The sequence below is a fragment of the Stegodyphus dumicola genome, chromosome X2 (genome assembly GCF_044657685.1).
Source record: "Stegodyphus dumicola isolate Sdum_Otavi_A_Nest chromosome X2, ASM4465768v1".
NCBI classification, from domain to species: Eukaryota; Metazoa; Arthropoda; class Arachnida; order Araneae; family Eresidae; genus Stegodyphus; species Stegodyphus dumicola.
The window spans coordinates 197,058,334-197,075,233 of NC_140781.1; the positions used below are offsets into that span (position 1 = coordinate 197,058,334).

The following is a 16,900-nucleotide window of genomic DNA, read 5'->3' on the forward strand; positions in this document are numbered from 1 at the left end:
GGTATTTTGACACAAAATCAGACTTTTTTCTGAAATGTCATGCCTTTTTTTTCCCCCATACTTCGCTTCTATGACTCAAATTATGCCAGACTACCAAGTTTTGTAAAAATCGTACGAGTAGTTTAAAAAAAAATTAGCTTTTAAAATTTTAGCTCTTTAATGTTAATTGAATTTGGTATATATCTATTAATATATTTCTTATAAATCATTCTTGATTAATTTTTTTATTCTGCCTTTAACATTTTAAAATTTAGGTTCATTCCAAATAAAATTCACCTATTTCTTTATGATTTATTTTTAAAATTTGTATTTTTAAATAATTTTTATAAATTTTTTGAAAACAAATTTGAATTTTAACCTATAAAATTTTTACTGTCATCTTAAAGTAGGTGTATATCTATGCATATCTGCAGAAAATTAGAATTTTTTATTCAAAATTTTCTAAGATATACATGAATTTACATATTTGCACATTTTGAAATTTGGCATCTTTTTTTATTGAGCGACAAAAATGACAAATGTAGTTTATGGATTTTGTTACAGTGAATTGCCACAGCCATTTTTAACATTAGAATTACAAATAAACTTTTAGGGAGAATTAATTGTATGAATTTTTTTCTCTCAATGATGCTTAATAAATATTTATTAATACTATGTGAAAAGCTATTTCTTTTTAAATTATAGATCATATTATTCAGATTTTTAACTTTTTTTAAAAAATTTTTCTTCCTTCCTTTTTTTAAAAAAAATATTTGTAAGAGTAAATTTTTATTTTCGCCGTGTTATCGTCTGCAACTTCTTTTAAATTGAATTGTTTAAAACTAAGAACTTTCGTTTGATGTTTATTTTCACAATGTCTTTAAGCAAGCAGGACGTTAGAATAGTTCTGGGACATTTCCAGTGTGGAAAATCTTTTAGGCATTTCTAAAAGCAGAATTCATCATTTGTGAAGCAGGTATTTTTATATTAATATATTACACATTCTTTAGCACTAGATTTGACATATTTTTGTTTTGCTTTACTTAAATAAGCATAGTAGATGCTTACTTCAACTTAACATATGCGTTTCAACACATGCATGAAAGTTTGCTTGCCTAGTAAGCAGAAAATAAAAGTTTAATATTTATGCTTTCCCTCATCCATTGCAGGCATAGCAATTACAATAATTCGTGCAAGCACTAGCAAATTAATAAATAGAAGAAAACTTAAATAATACTAATAACGATAATATCTGAAAAGATTCAAATGTTGATGTTCACCCAAAAGGACCCAAAATTTAATATGGCTTAGTAGAACAGCAAAGCATTTTATAGGAATTAAAATTTTACATAGAATGAATTAAATGAATTAAAATTTTCAAAAATTTTTTCTGCCTTTTCCAAAAATTTATCGCATTATCTTGAATGTTAAAATACGTATGATAATATTCTGTTTGAACCTTTATAGGAAAGCAGCAAAACTTTCTTGTTATACTTAAAAACATAAGTTTTTAAACTAAAAAAATTATGCTTTCATTTGTGAAATAAAACGTAGTATTTCTTTATAAACCACACTTTAAAACTAGATGCGACTCTTTTTAAATATTAATATGTGTGTAGTTATTCACACACTTTAATATTATTATTATTTGAAAGTGCATAATTTGCCAGTTTTTGCTTTTTTTCTTTATGTACGCAGTTAAACCTAAAACGTAAAATGAGTATTCTTATCAATTAAAAGACCATTTCTAAGTATTAAAAAAAAGTTCAAAGTAAAAAGAAATCTCAATTTTATATTATAATTTAATGCGCTTCCCAAAAGTGTTTTTACAAGTTTACTTCAAATCTTGAGTGCTATATTCGCTTAGAATGTTTAGAACATCATTCATTTATATTTGTTATGTTATCTAAAAAATAAAACATTTTCTTTTTGATATTTAAATTTAGATATCAGAGCCTAGGCTTCACTGACAGATGGAAAGGGAGTGGCTGCCCCAGAAAAGTGGACCTGTTTGAGGTGGAAGGTATTGTAAACGCTATTTAGCATAAGCTAACAGTAAAACCAAAAGAAATAGTTGAGGATTTTGGATTACCAGTAAGTTATACAATTATACATTAAATTATAATAAGCAAACTGTGTTATAGAATTTTGCATTAACTGAAAGATATAATAGCCATCAATTATTTCATCCGAAATATTAATTACTTTTTAATTAAACTTTTAAATAATTTACTCTGAGTTAGAAATAATTAATAATGTTTTAGCTATGATAGTGATTATTTTGTTGACACATTACAGAACTCTTTCTCTCAGCATTCGGTTTCTGAAAATATTTATCGTTCATTTTAGTTACCTCTCCTTATTACATTAAAAACTGCTGCATTAGAAAATCTGATGTGGGCATCACATGACTTCCTTTCATGGCCTGTTAAATTATGCACATTTTTTGCTGCACTTCACTTAAACTTATTTCCTCGAATTATTCTAACTTAGTTAACCGATCTGTCAAGGCAAATTGAAAGTAACATCAAAAGTTGCAAATTTTGAAACTTAATATAAATTTTTGCCATACGGTAGTCAAACTTCTTATAATTTTATTTTTTCATGATGATTATAAATGTTGTTCAAAAGTTGTAACATCATGTAAGATACTCAACACGTTTACTGTTTTAATGTCGTACTATACTCCAATACTATTTTGAACAAAATGATTCTTCTGCTAAAATAAAAAGGGATTTGAATAATAGGATCTCTTGCCAATTCTTCCATGAATGTGTGTCGAAACAAGAATCCATTGCTGTGCCATCATCTATATTTCTGCAAATACATTCTGACATTCCATTCCTGTATGATTCCTTTCCGCTTTTGCCTCTCTTCCCGGAAGAATTATTTAGCTATGTGCTGTGCTTTTAATTTATTATCACCCCTCCCACATATATACACACGTTTGACCGACTGCAATAAGAAAGGGAGATGCACAACTAGATGTTACAGCAGTTATATATACAAAATTTCAACTTCTACAAAAATTTTTGGAATGCTGAATCTACGAAATTTTTCATTGAAATAAAAACTGTTTCATTGAAATAAAGTGTGCTCCGAAAATTTTTTACGATTATAATATTTATTTTATACTCCGTAGAAGGAAGTAAAAAGGATTATAATTGCGAAGAAATTTATGAAATATTTTTACATAATTTAAGAATTTGACAAATGTGTTTGTTTCTTTGCAGGTTTCCACTCAAACAGTGAGAAACAGACTGCATGAGAAAGATTTCCACAGCAAGCTTGCAGTTCGTAAGCCTGCTTTGACTGGTGTTCATATTCAGGAGAAAGTGAACTTTTGTAATAAGTTTTCTAGTGTGGGAGTTTCTGAATAGGGTAATGTTCTGTTCAGCGATGAAAGCTGCATCCAGTCTGATTATTTTTGGCATATAAGGGTTTGGAGACCTCCGGGTCAGCGTTCCAATCCTTTATATTTTCGGAATGTCAGAAAAGTGGCCGATTTTTGATTTCTGTGTGGGGTTGCATGTCTGCTAGCAGACTTGGAACTCTACACATAATTCAAGGCAATCCGGATGCAACTCTCAATCGCGACGTTCTTGAGCATATCATGGTGCCAGAAGTGTTGGACAATCATTTCTTTGATGGGCTATTTTGTTTTCAACATGATAAATCCCCAATTCATCGTTCAAGCCTCTTCAAAGAATTGGGTGTATCAGCAAACTTTCTGCCTTATGCCATGGCCAAGTAAAGGAGCAGATCTGAACCCCATTGAGAACGTTTGGTCTCGTTTGAAAATGACTATCAATTACAGAGGCATACCAAATGCAGACGAGCTATGGGATGCCATAATGTCATCTTGGCAACTCATGCACTCTGATCAAAGATTATATTACTCCTTAGTCTCATCAATGCCTCATCGCATTGAAGACGTAAATCGAAGAGGAAGAATGGCATTATACTGAATTTAATTTATTGAACTGTTCTACCATTTTCATTCTGGGCTTTATTTTTATTGCATGTAAATTCATCTGTAAATAGAAGAATGTCTGTAAATAACAATTAAAATTTTTTGTAAATAGTGCTTTTGATGGTGAAAAATTAATTTAAATATAATAATTATTATGTATTATTTGTGTATTGTATTTTGTTTATCATGTGTGTAAATATTCTGGAAATTTTCAAATCCTAAAGAAAGCTCTGGTGCGCTCCGGCAGAAATTATAATTTATCTCGAGAACTGAGAAGTACCGGAGCCAGACTCCGGTGGGCTCCGGCGCAATTTAAGCTCTGGCATGTGGAAGACCAAATTTGAAATCTGGAATTTGTTTTATTATCGATTTTCTATTTTGTAAAACTTTAACGAATTTCTGATAAACAAACTCAAGGATTTTAAAGCGGCCAATGGCAGCATTGTACAGAAAAGACATTTTTAGCTCCAGCGCGTGAGTCTCTGTATCGGAAATTCTAGATATGCTTAATTTAAAACTGTTTTGCGATATTGCTGTTGAACTGAATTTTATGGTTTAAGTGCAAAGAACGTGATATTTAATTAATAAATGTAACACACAAAATGTTAAAAAAAACGCCCGTTTGGATGTAATTTAAAATCTGAAACATTTCAGATTTTTATTTATTTTTTAAAATTTAAAACTTTTTTAATCTTATGATATTTAATTCTTGCGATTTCAAAAATAAAATATTTGACTAAAATATGAATAGCATTTCAAGAAACCAAATGTAGGATGATAAAATTGTGTAAAGCAATGGGCAAAATGATAAAACTATTTATAGCAGCGTTTCTTAAACTGTGGGTCGCGACCCCCAGGGAGTCGCGGGACCTGCAGCAGGGGGTCGCCAAAAAATTTAGCAGTTTTGATATTTCTTTACTTTTTATAATAACTTTACAATTACCAAATATTTTTACACAATGTATCAGTCGTACCTTTAATCTAAAGATACGACAATACAGACAAATTAAAAAGGAAAACGTTTCGACGCATTCTTTTTATAATAGAAACGTTAACTTTATTTGCTTTGCATGTTACATTGTCATTTCGTCTGTTACATATTTAAAATTTTCACATTGTTCTGTCTTAAAATTAGAAATTAAAGTTAATGACCTAAAACTGCAATAATATATTACAGTACAAGTGAAAATTTGACAGTTTCACACACACGTGTGTCGGATTTGCGCAATGTTTATGGAGTCCCACGAAAGTTTCGTAAATATTATGGGGTCCTGGGGGGCCACGAAAGAATCTCAATGATAAAAAGAGGTTGTGACTGAAAAAAGTTAAAGCAATGTATGCAAGTCATCCTAAGTTAAAATGTCGGTTATACATCTCTTTTATTTATATATCTTTTCTGAACGGAACATTGAAAGGCGTGCTAACTGTGCTTTACTGTATTTTCTCTTTTAATATATGCAGTTTTCAAATGCATTGTAGTCTGGGTCACAAAGTACTCTTCCGAAAGAAATGCAACTCAATAAAATCAATTTTGGAAAATTTATATTAATAAGTATATTTAAAATGCTCAGTTCGAATGAATAAATAGAAAATTTTAAAATAATTATCTGAAGAGGCAATGCAACACAAACAATTAAAATAAAAGTCTAAAAATTTAAAAATTACCTAAAATGTTAAGTATGACTAAAAATATAGTATAAAGAAAACTATTTAAAAAAAATAAACGATGCACCTTTGGTTTAAGCTACGCAGTTCGAATGAGTAAATAGAAATTTTTAAAATAATTATTTGAAAGAAACCACGCAACTTAAACAATTGAAATGAAAGTCGAAAAAGAAAAAATTACTTAAAAATAATAACAATTATAATTAAAAATACAATATAAAGACAGTTATCTGAAGAAAGGAACGATTGTCACTTTTTTTGCCTTCTCACGCACGATGTAAAAAGGGAAATGAAAATAGGTTGCCATAATATTAAGAAGTTCGCCAAGTGAACTACTTTTGGTGCAAACTGAAAAAAGTGCGCCAACATAAATTTGTGAATTTCTCTGTAAACTCCGCACCAAATTTTGCAAAATTTAAAATTTAGGCATAATTTTAGTCGTAGATTCAAAATATGTAAAAAAGTTGGTATGTTATTTCAGAAAAAGTCCGATTTTTGTGTCAAAATACCTATGTTAGAATAGAGCTATATATAACTCTAATACAGTGGCGTAGCGAGCATAACTGGCGCTCGGGGTAAAATACCTAAAAAACACGCCCCCCCAAAAAACACGGTAATATTATGTATAGAATATATTCATAATAAGAAAATAATGCAAATAATAATAAAATGCTTTTCTTCCTTCACGTTCGTACGAGGTTCATGTGGATTTGGAGTGAATAACGACAACAGCACTTGATGGAATATCGAAACACACTTTATTTACCAATATTAATCAGGACAGCTCCAAAACACTTTTACAGTCGTCGAAGATCTACTATAAACACGCTGGAACAATCAGCGGCACAGCCTTCACAATGCCAGACAATAACGGTGGAGACAGCTTCAGTGCAAAGCACCAGATTACAGCTCCCCACTCTGCTCGGACGTTCTCGGAACTCCACATACTCTCGAAACTCTCCAAGCTACAACTTGCGATGCACTCGACGACACACAGCACAGCTCCCTACTCTTCGGTTCAGTCATTCCCGGAGCACAACACACTCTCTCGACAATGCACTAACTGCGATAGACTAAAAGATTCTTTCAGTGCACTCGACAAGCCACTCGGCACTCGCTGACCGACTGTCAACTCGATTGATTCTCCACGGACTAGCTGACTCGATACTCATGAGACACACTAACTATCTGAATTAGACTCTATAATTGACCGAGCTACTGCGAAGAGCAATGTTGCCGGTTCAAGAATTAAAGCTCAAGGGCACTTCACATAAAGAAATCCGGACGTGGAGAAAATCTCAGATGAGAAAACGGAGAAAAGGGGAAGAAGAGAAGTACTAAAAGGAGCAAGACAATCCAATCGGACAAGTTCGCGAAATGTGACGAGCGATCATAGCTTTCAAGGAGGACCCAAGACAATGCAAATCAATGACAACAATATGAGAAGATACACTACAGCACTAGTTCCAATGACAAATTCAAATACAACTAAATAACCTCAATCAATAGTGCTAAATACAACACAATACAATACAACTATACAACACAATTTTAATACAACTATTGAACGCAATACACTACAGCAACTCAACAACCTAAGCAACCTATTTACAACACTACTATATCATCACAATGCGAAAAATCCCACAGCATTAGTTTTATTAATCTCCAAGAATAATATTCAAGCTATAGAAGAACTTCAATCAAAATCAGATGCATTGGAAGTATAAACAGCTACCAATTGAGGAGCTAAGTGAAAAAATTGTCGTCTCCTCCCATGAAGGTGTGAGCTGCAAGTGGTCTGATGCTTCTATCTTCGAAAGAGAATTTTATAATTAAAGACTTGGGAGTAATTAACAAAGTCACATTGCACAGCTTTGTTCAAGAATTTTTCATTAGATCTTCGGATGTAATCTGGAATCGTCTCAAGTTTTAAGTCTCTGTGTAAAAGTTTATTGTGGATAAGATAGTGTGAATCAGTAATAATGCGCAGAAATTTGTTTTGCACTACTTGTAATTGATACAGTTGAGTTTGAGTGACCGTGTTCCAAGCAGGAGCAGCATAACAAAGTATCGGTCGAATGCAAGTGGTATATTTATGTTTTTTGGTAAGCAAGCTAAGATTTGAATATTTTCCAATGACCGGGAGAAATCTGCATATTATGCCCATGGCTTTGCTCTTGACACTATTAATGTGGTTAGACCATGTGAGCCTTTGGTTCAAAATAATTCCTAAGTATTTGGCCTTTGCGACCAGAGGAACAGCTTCCTGAAAAAGGTAGAGACCTTTAAATGCAATGTTTTTCTTAGTTTTGCTAAGAATTAAAAGTTGTGACTTGCTAGCATTGATTTTTACGCGCCAATTTGTGCACCAGTCTTCTACGGAATAGAGGTAATTTTGCATTTTGTCTATTGCATGATTAGCTTGGATGGATTTAAATGCAATTGCCGTATCGTCGGCATAACATGCTAACAGAGAGTAATTGTCCAAACCAGGGCGAGGAAAATCTGATATGTAGAAAAGATCTGGATGGATCATTGGACCGAGAATACTTCCTTGTGGGACGCTGGATCTTATAGGTCTTGAATTGGATTTTTCATTTCCTTGAGCGGCGACTAACTGACTGCGGACCAGCAGGATTTATATAGCTTTCGGCTTGTGTTCGAGAACATTCTGGGCTAAACCGGTAAGAATTCGTTCCAGAAGGTTCTCCATCCGACCTTGGCATGTCGCCAATTTTGTCGCCAAATGGGCGATTTTTCGCCAAAAGTGGCAACCCTACTTTCCATGCTATTTATGGCAACCCTAAAACTTTGCAACCCTAAACTGCTTTTCGGAGAAGCCATCTTACCGCATCTGTACATTTCGTAATAATGTTATTAAGAATAGTCACTACCTAACTGCACTAGCATTGGAATCGGAAATATATGTGTCGGAGGAAAAATCAGACATACGATGATCTAGAATTAGTTAAAAATGTATTATCTATTTTACATATTTATATAATTGTTTTTAAAAAGTACAATTTTTAAATAATTAAAAGTTTAATATATATTATAGATGAGTAGATATATTTATTAGTAATAATATAATAATACATTAATACAATTAATTACTATGTATACATTTTTCTTGCCATTGGATGAAGCAAATTTATCAATTACTTCATCCTAGTCGATCCTTTCAAATTTTTCTCTTTCCACATTTAAAAAATACTAGATGACTTAGGGGATCTTGTCCCATCGTTGATTACAAATATGTCAAAATTTACTTTAATTTTTTGAACGAACGTTCTTAGATAGAATTTGATAATGAAATAGTAAGGAATATTTGAAATGCGTCTCTTAGGTTTGGAAAACGTTTTCACCTGTAATAGAGTAACTGTAATAGATAATAACTGTAATAGGTAGTAATAAGTAGTAATAACTGTAATAGAGTTTTAGATTTAGTGTTTTTTCTACTGCGGAGTAATATTTTGCAGTCACATTCCCTGCTCAAAACAATTAGGGGATATTATTATGGTATAAAATAACCATATAATCGGCAACCTTTTTAACAAAAGGAAATGGAAGAGATTATAAAGGAAAATTATAACGTTTACGAAGTTGGGAATGGGCAAATTTAGTCTGTGACGATGAAAACTGTGCGTTTTAGATAAGGAGTAAAGAGCGACATGCAGCATTCCTTTTGTAGGAGATTAAAAAAATTGACACGCTTTGAATGCTTTGGAGCAGTGAATATACGATGTTTCAGCAAGATGACTAATCGGTAACCAGGAAGGCCATCAGTCGGTTATAGGAGAGTCAAACACAATCCATTCTAGCGGAAGCTTTAGGAGTTTCCCAAAATGTCATTTCCAGATTATGAAATCGGTTTTTAAAAATTGGATATGTTTGAGAAATTCGGAACAATGTCGTGTTATCGTTTTAAAACAAAAAGCGGAAGCTATCCGTGCATTACGTTTTTAAAAAAAATAAAAACTATATCTCTATTTTCAGAGAAATAAAGTGGTCAGAAGATTTTGTATGCGAAGATATTTGGTTGATGTACTGCAAACCTTTGATTACACATTTTATCAGACAAATCGAGAAAATAAATAATTAATTAGATTACAATAATTATTAATTTTAAATATATTTTCCAGAAATCGATCAAAATAAAAACTGAAATTTTCCGGAAAATATTGTTTGGAGACCATTTGGGGCCCCTCTGAGAGCGGCGCCGGAGGCATCATACACCCCCTTGCCCCCCTCTCGATACGCCACTGCTCTAATATATATCCTAAGTAGCGGTTTCGAGACATGAAGAACACAATTTGAGTTTCATCAATCGGCCCAGTAGAACGGGAGATATAGAACTGTCCTCACTTTTTTTTTCCGCAGTGTACATCCAATGTAAAGTACCCTTATAAAATAATTTTGATGTTGTTGTGTCTTTACGTATAACAGCATTTTCTGTATTTAATAACGTAATATTGCTTATAACCCCAATTATTATTATGAATAAGAAATATTTTAGCTAATACATAAACAGAAGATTTTATTTAACAAGAATAACAGGTGCCCTAATCAATGAGAGAAATCTCTGTAAATTATTCTTACTGAATATTTTTGTGTACTCATTAGAGACCGAGACAAAAATGCTGAACACTGGCAGTTTTTTCCACTTTTTTTAATCGACAGTGATTTTCATGACTTTTTCTATATCTAAAATTAGGCTAAAAAGCAACCTTAGTTTGGCGTAGATTTAAATAAGATTGCTTTATGCCTCATTTTAAATTTTAAAGTGGAGTGTTTTTCTTCTCGTTTGCTTTCTGTATGTGTAAAGGAAACAGCCGCTACCTTATCAAAATTCCTCCAAAGACGTGCAGTTCGAGGAATGTCTTATACACTGCCTTCCGAAAGTTAAGGAACAGCATGTTTTTCAAAGCTCACCATTACAAAAATGTCAGTAACGTTTAAATTCAGAGTTCATATGTATCACAGTAACGAAATTTAAGAAACTATATGAAAAAAAATAGCTATTACTTTTATTTTATAGAAATGAATACTTATATAGGAGTTGGAGAAAAAAATGCGAAAATTGTAATTTTTGTTGACGAGTGTCGATCTTCAGTTATTATTACAGTTTCGTGGACAATATCCAGGAGAGTCTATCAATGTCCAGAAGTCGTTTTCCCGATTCGTTGTGGCGGGCGATCGGATGGATGGAAATGAGGATGTCACGAGCTGATGCTGCTATACGTCTCAATGTCTCTCGCAGTGTGGTCTACCTACTATGGAATTAGTTTGAATCTGGGGAGTCTGTGTCTAGAAGACATGTTACAGAAAGATCTAGAGTTACAGCACCTGCAGGAGACCGTTATTTAACTCTTTCGACCCGAAGGAAGAGTAACATTACTGTGCTTCAGCTTCTGGCAGATCATTTAGTGGCAACAGGAACAAGAATCTCAGATATTACAGTGCGCAGACGTCTGTACAATACAGGTCTGTTTGCAAGACGACCTGTTGTTTGTGTCCCCTTGACCCGAGGCCACAGAGGTTATCGTTTATGTTGGGCAAGAGAACACGTCTCCTGGACCAGTCAACAATGGGTGTCTGTTTTCCTCACAGACGAGTCCAGATTCACAATGGAGAGTGACTCAGGTAGTCAGCTGATCTGGAGGGAACAACGCACCAGATATAATCAATGTTACATTGTGAAAAGACACAGTTACAGAGGTAGTGGAATAATGGTTTGGGCTGGGATCTCTCTCGGTAGTCACACTGACCTGCATGTGCTCCATGGAGGAACTTTGACTAGTGTGAGATATCGAGACGAGATCCTTGATCAATATGTCCTCCTATATACCGCTGCTAATGGTCCTAGACTTCTGATGGACGACAATGCGTGACCGCACCGAGCACGGGTTGCTGAAGAATATCTTAAGGGTTACGGTATGGAGCGGATGGAATGGCCAGCTCAATCCCCAGACCTGAATCCGATAGAGCATCTCTGAGGAAATAAATTGTAGGAAATCGTTTAAAGAAGTTATATTGAGTTTATACATTTATATTGAGTATATACACACTATTATAGGTGCATTATATGTTTACGCACGATGCATTGCTCATTTCTTAAGCTAAAATGGTTTAATGAGATAAGATATTTTTCATATACGTAATAATTTTTAAACCCGTACTTGATGGAATATATTTATGAAAAAATACTCACGGAGGTAAAGAACTGTCATATAACGGCAGTTGTAGAAATGCGGCAGGAAAAGCTGAAATGATTGCAAATTGACAGGTATTAGTATGCATAAACGCGAATGGTATTAGTATGCAAATACATTAATTGAAAGTTATTATTATTTTTTTAAAATCAAGAATAAATATGAAGAAAGTTCGAACATTCATGCTCGGAAATTCAGGCATAAAATTAAAGTGCTTTAGTAGCATTACTGATAATGTATTATTACTGTTTATTTAATTTAGGTAAAACACACAAAAGCTACCTGTTTAAGAACCATCTCAGTTTTGAATGAAAGGGAGAGAAATACGAGGATCTCGTACCTCTCAATAAGGTGTAATGTTATTGACAAATACTCCCAGAGACGGATTTAAAAGATTGCGAGGTCCACCAGCGGCCGAGCGGTAAAGTCGCTGAACACAGGTAGTTCGATCTAGGGCTTGAATCTCAACAAAAGGGTAGGTTGCGTGGGCGTTTTCGAGGTTTTTCCTATATGTAACGTGTATATGAGCCAGTTTTCCTCAGAATGTCTTCCAGGAAGGCATTCTTCTCCTTAGGCAGATAGCTCTCGAGTGTTTTGGCATATTCAAATTATAACGTCTTTTATACTTGGGTATCATAAACTGAGCTCGACATTAGAAAACTATTTAAAGAAGTGTCACCAAGGTCAAAGTTGGCGTAAACAAACCTAATGGCAAGAATAGCTCCACGCCACCGAAATCTAATCACTAGAGATCGAAAATTTAGCAACGTGACCTTCAGACAGACAGAACGCGCTCTGAGTTCATCTTCCAAGCCTTCCCTTAAATACTAACTTCTTTCTACCTCATCTGAGTAGACGTGCGGTAGTGAATTTGCATTCTGATAAGAAAGTGTGAGTTGAAAGCAAGAGCGATGAGAAAGCTACTTCAGCATAAAATAACTGTTAAGTAAATTAAATAAATCCCCACAAAATAAACCATCTAAACCTGTGAGGCTGCGTAAGTCACAACTGCCAGGTTCCCACTGCCCAGAAGCCCCAAGTAATTCATTTACTTTCAAAAAGTAATGAAGAGTTTTCAAGATGGAAGCCCCCAAATTTTCAGGTGACAGGAGCCTTCTATTTTGTAAATCCTCCATTGGAATCCTGGGTGGAATATTAGTATGTCCAGCACTATTTATGAAATATAATATAAGGAATACTTTGAGTAAATCATAAATACTGAATAAGATACTACCTAAATAGAAATTGTGTTACTTATTGATTAATTATACAAATAATGCTGCAAGGTTTACTGGAATTCATATATTTGTTAAGACAACTTGTGATGTGTCTCTTCACTTATTTTGATTTGAAATGCTTTAATGAATTCTCATTAAGAAATCTCGAAAGATGAGATACGGAAAAAAATTAAATATTGAGTTTGCTTATTTGGCAGACATAAATAAGTAAAAGTATGTTATCATAGAAAGGATAATTTTGTGTAGAAATGTTAAAGGGAAACTAGCTCGCATTCCAGATTGCACATGAGGAAAAGTATGAAAACAGCCAGTAGCCAATCCCTTCAGTTATTAGACCTTGGAATGAATTACACTAGTCTTAAAAAGTAAGAGACTTTTCGTATTTGTTCGATTATCTCCAGAATTGATCAATTGATTTTAATGAAATTTGTTATGGATGCGAACTGATATAATACCAAAAAAAAGTTTATACGGCTGTTATTTATATGGATATTATATATTATTTATACGGATTCCTACGGTCACATGCATAGGGCTAAGCTGGTGGATGATTTTCGGGAAATTGAAGATACTAGAGGGATGGATTGGCCAATCAGCTTGCCAGACTTAAATCTTATGGAACATACCTGGGACGCTTTTGGGAGCACAATTGCTAATCGTCCTTTCCCTCCCAGAAGCTTCTGGAACCTGTAAAGAACATAGATGCAGAAATGGGACCTACTGTGCCACAAAGATTCATAAAATGCCTTATTTTGTGCATGAAGTGAAGTTAAAAGGGTTGTACGACTGTTAAAGGCCATATGTTTTATTAACCTTTTTTTTCGTTCGACCATCCAATCTCTGTTTTAGACATTCCTGCGCCGGTGAGACTTACGCGCGTTTTTACATGTTATACCTACTTATATCCATGCCAAACTTCATTAAAATCTGTCCTGTTGAGATAATAGACAAAATGAGAAAATCTTCTTTATTTTGAAGACCAGTCTACCAGTGTTCAGAGCCTTTAGCATGTCGACTATTCATCATTCATTTCGTCCCATTAATAATACAGATAGAAATGAAAATAGATTTTTATTGAAGATAATTTCATTGTCTTAGATGCATTTTTCATTTACTAACAAAAATGAAAACCTCCAGTGTACAACTGATTGTACTTTATTATTTTCATTTGCTTTTAGTTAAATAAATTATTCTATTTGCAGCAGATTACCAAATACCGGCTGTCAATTTAACCGAATTCTTCAGTATCGATGCCTGATCATAAATTGGAGCAATTGGATAAGTTATGATGCGACATAAGTAGTGATAATGGTACTGCAAAAACCTATCTTACAATGAATGACGGGGACCAGAAGAAATCTAAATTATGATGAAATAAAAATTAATGAGCTGTTAAAAACCGATTTAAAAGTTCTTGGATATCGAATTTTACAAATGATGAAATACTATGATCTGTCGAGAAAAATGAATATAGTATTGTTTAACCCAGCAAATCTCATCTTCAGCATATTCGATGCAGCTGATAAAGTGGTTGAAGCGGGATAGAGATCTTGATTCATTTCGATTTTTATGTTTAAGAACGTTGAGGATAAAGTCGCATTTTCGCAATCAATATGGTCGCATTTCGGAGGTATTTCTTAAGAAGAAAAGTTCTTTATTGATTCCAAAATTCTTTATTGATGATTAAAAATATAATGAATTAAACCTTGTTTTTATAAAAATGCATTTTAAAATGGGGAAGGTGGCGGATGTTACTATTCCTAATGGCTCTTAAAACTATCCAGTGCAGATATGGAATAAATTTTACACTGCCTGCCCAATTATCCGAATTTCGCTTTTACGAAAATTGGTGCTGTACTACAGTTCTGTGCTTTCTGGAGGAGGCTAAGTACTTTAGTCCATTTTTATGTATTACATAAATGTAGTCAGTTGTCAAGAATATGATCTTTTAAGGGTTCTTTGCTATAATTAATAGCATAATAGAATATGAATATCAAATTAATCATCGAATACTATTTGAAAATGATTTGTTAGCTTTTCCATAAATTTATACTCTTCATTTTGAAGTGGATTGCTATCGTATTTTGTTAGGGGGGATTAAAGGATATTTTTATTATTTATACTTTTCCCAGCATTATGTATACTAGGAATAATGTAGTTTGGAGCAAAAATGCGAAATGTGAATCCATTCTGTATATAATAAGCTCAAATTATCGGCTACATTTTGTCTAAATGTATTGTGATATTATTATAAAATTACTGGCAATACTGCATCATCTTTGAAACATAAAGCTCTTGTCTGTCTTCTTGATCCCTAACCTTTCACTGATCAGTTGATCTTTTTGAGAGACACTTTAAAATAATTATAGAGACATATTTTACGGATGTGGGCAATCATATCGCAATCTCACATCGCAGTGTGAGAAAAAGCTGTGAGTTTGGTTCATATGTTGCACTCTGCATGTTTCTGTCTCTTCAAATGTTGCACTTTGCATGGAATTCAGCGACTCCAAGGATGAATAAAAATTGTTTTCGTATTGATTCTCAAAAGTATCAGATTCTTTGGCGCCAAAAGAAATGGAGAAGGAGGGTATTGAAACTGAGCCGACACTTAATGAAATGTTTGAGAAAGTTTCTGTATTAATGGACTGCCCTACTGTATTATAGGAAGAATTCGCTGCAGTAGTTGATGATAATGTGTGTACAACTCCAATTATGGTAGACAAAGTCATTTTGGAGTTTGTTCAAAGCTAAAAAAATATCATTAATGCAGATTCCGAATGCAGAAGAAAATGAAATGAGTAATGCAGCTCCTGTTCCCACGTCATCCGAAATGAGGAACATCATAAAAAGTATACGCAATTATTTAGACGCACATTCCAATGGTGAAATGAATAACAAAATGGACAACACGGAACAATTTGTTAATAATTTGATGGTAAAAAAGACAATACAAAGAAAAATATCAGATTATTTTCCAAAAACTCAATAAATGTTTTATTTTTCAAAAAGCTTTAAAATTTTGTATTAAATTAAGTTCTTGTAGATGATTTTGTATCATTGATTTTTATTAAATACATGCATATATACATACCTATGTAAATAAAATGTACTCTAATAAACTTAATTTTTTGAATATATGTTTTTCTTTTCAATATCCTTTAACATGAAATTCTTTTAACACGAAAAAATACTTCAATCCCCTCAGTTTCGTGTTAAAACGATTTTCACTGTACATTTTGAGAAATATTACCCTGAGTAAGCTTGTTATTTAACACAAATATCCTAACGCTGTTTGCTTTAAATGTTATTTAAATATTAAATTTTGTTACTCTTTCATTACAATTTTTGACAACTTTAGAAAATAAAGTGACTGTGAATAAATTTGCTTTATTAGAATTCACTAAGTAGAATAATTGAGACTCTTAAGCTTTGATTCATGAGGATTCTTAAAATTATGTTTACATTAATATCCATATAAAAGAAACTAGACGCATTAAGAAATTAAAAAAAAGGGGTTCTGGATCTGAGCAACAAAATTTAATCTGTTAAGTGTGAATTATTATAGACCTTATATAGTTTAAAAAGCATGTACAATGCCAAATCTGGCATTTTAATTTTTAAATATTTTCTTTCTATTTAAGGTAAAGATTATATGTCGAACTAATTGTAAGTCACGTGGACGTACGCACTATCATAGAAAAAGATAAGTCTTGAAAACGAAGTTAATAGCTGTAAGATGAGGATTAGAGGGGTACTTGAAAGAAAATCATTTTTCTTCTCCCAAACAGATCATTATGATCATTATCAAAATACATGCAAAGAAAAAA

General features: G+C 32.9%; 1 protein-coding gene and 1 long non-coding RNA gene across 2 annotated transcripts in view; one reads left to right on the forward strand and one right to left on the reverse strand.

The window, feature by feature from the left end:
* Positions 1-16,900, reverse strand: part of LOC118194995 (membrane metallo-endopeptidase-like 1) — a 176,585-nt gene that overhangs the window by 85,910 nt on the left and 73,775 nt on the right. Inside the window, exon 16 of the mRNA XM_085809597.1 lies at positions 11,832-11,883. Within this exon, the coding sequence (XP_085665723.1) occupies positions 11,832-11,883 (52 nt within the window). The remainder of the gene's footprint in view (positions 1-11,831; positions 11,884-16,900) is intronic.
* LOC146993005 (uncharacterized) lies at positions 845-4,066 on the forward strand. Its single transcript, XR_015039111.1, has 3 exons — positions 845-955; positions 1,926-2,073; positions 3,213-4,066. It is a non-coding gene; the product is annotated as an uncharacterized LOC146993005 (long non-coding RNA).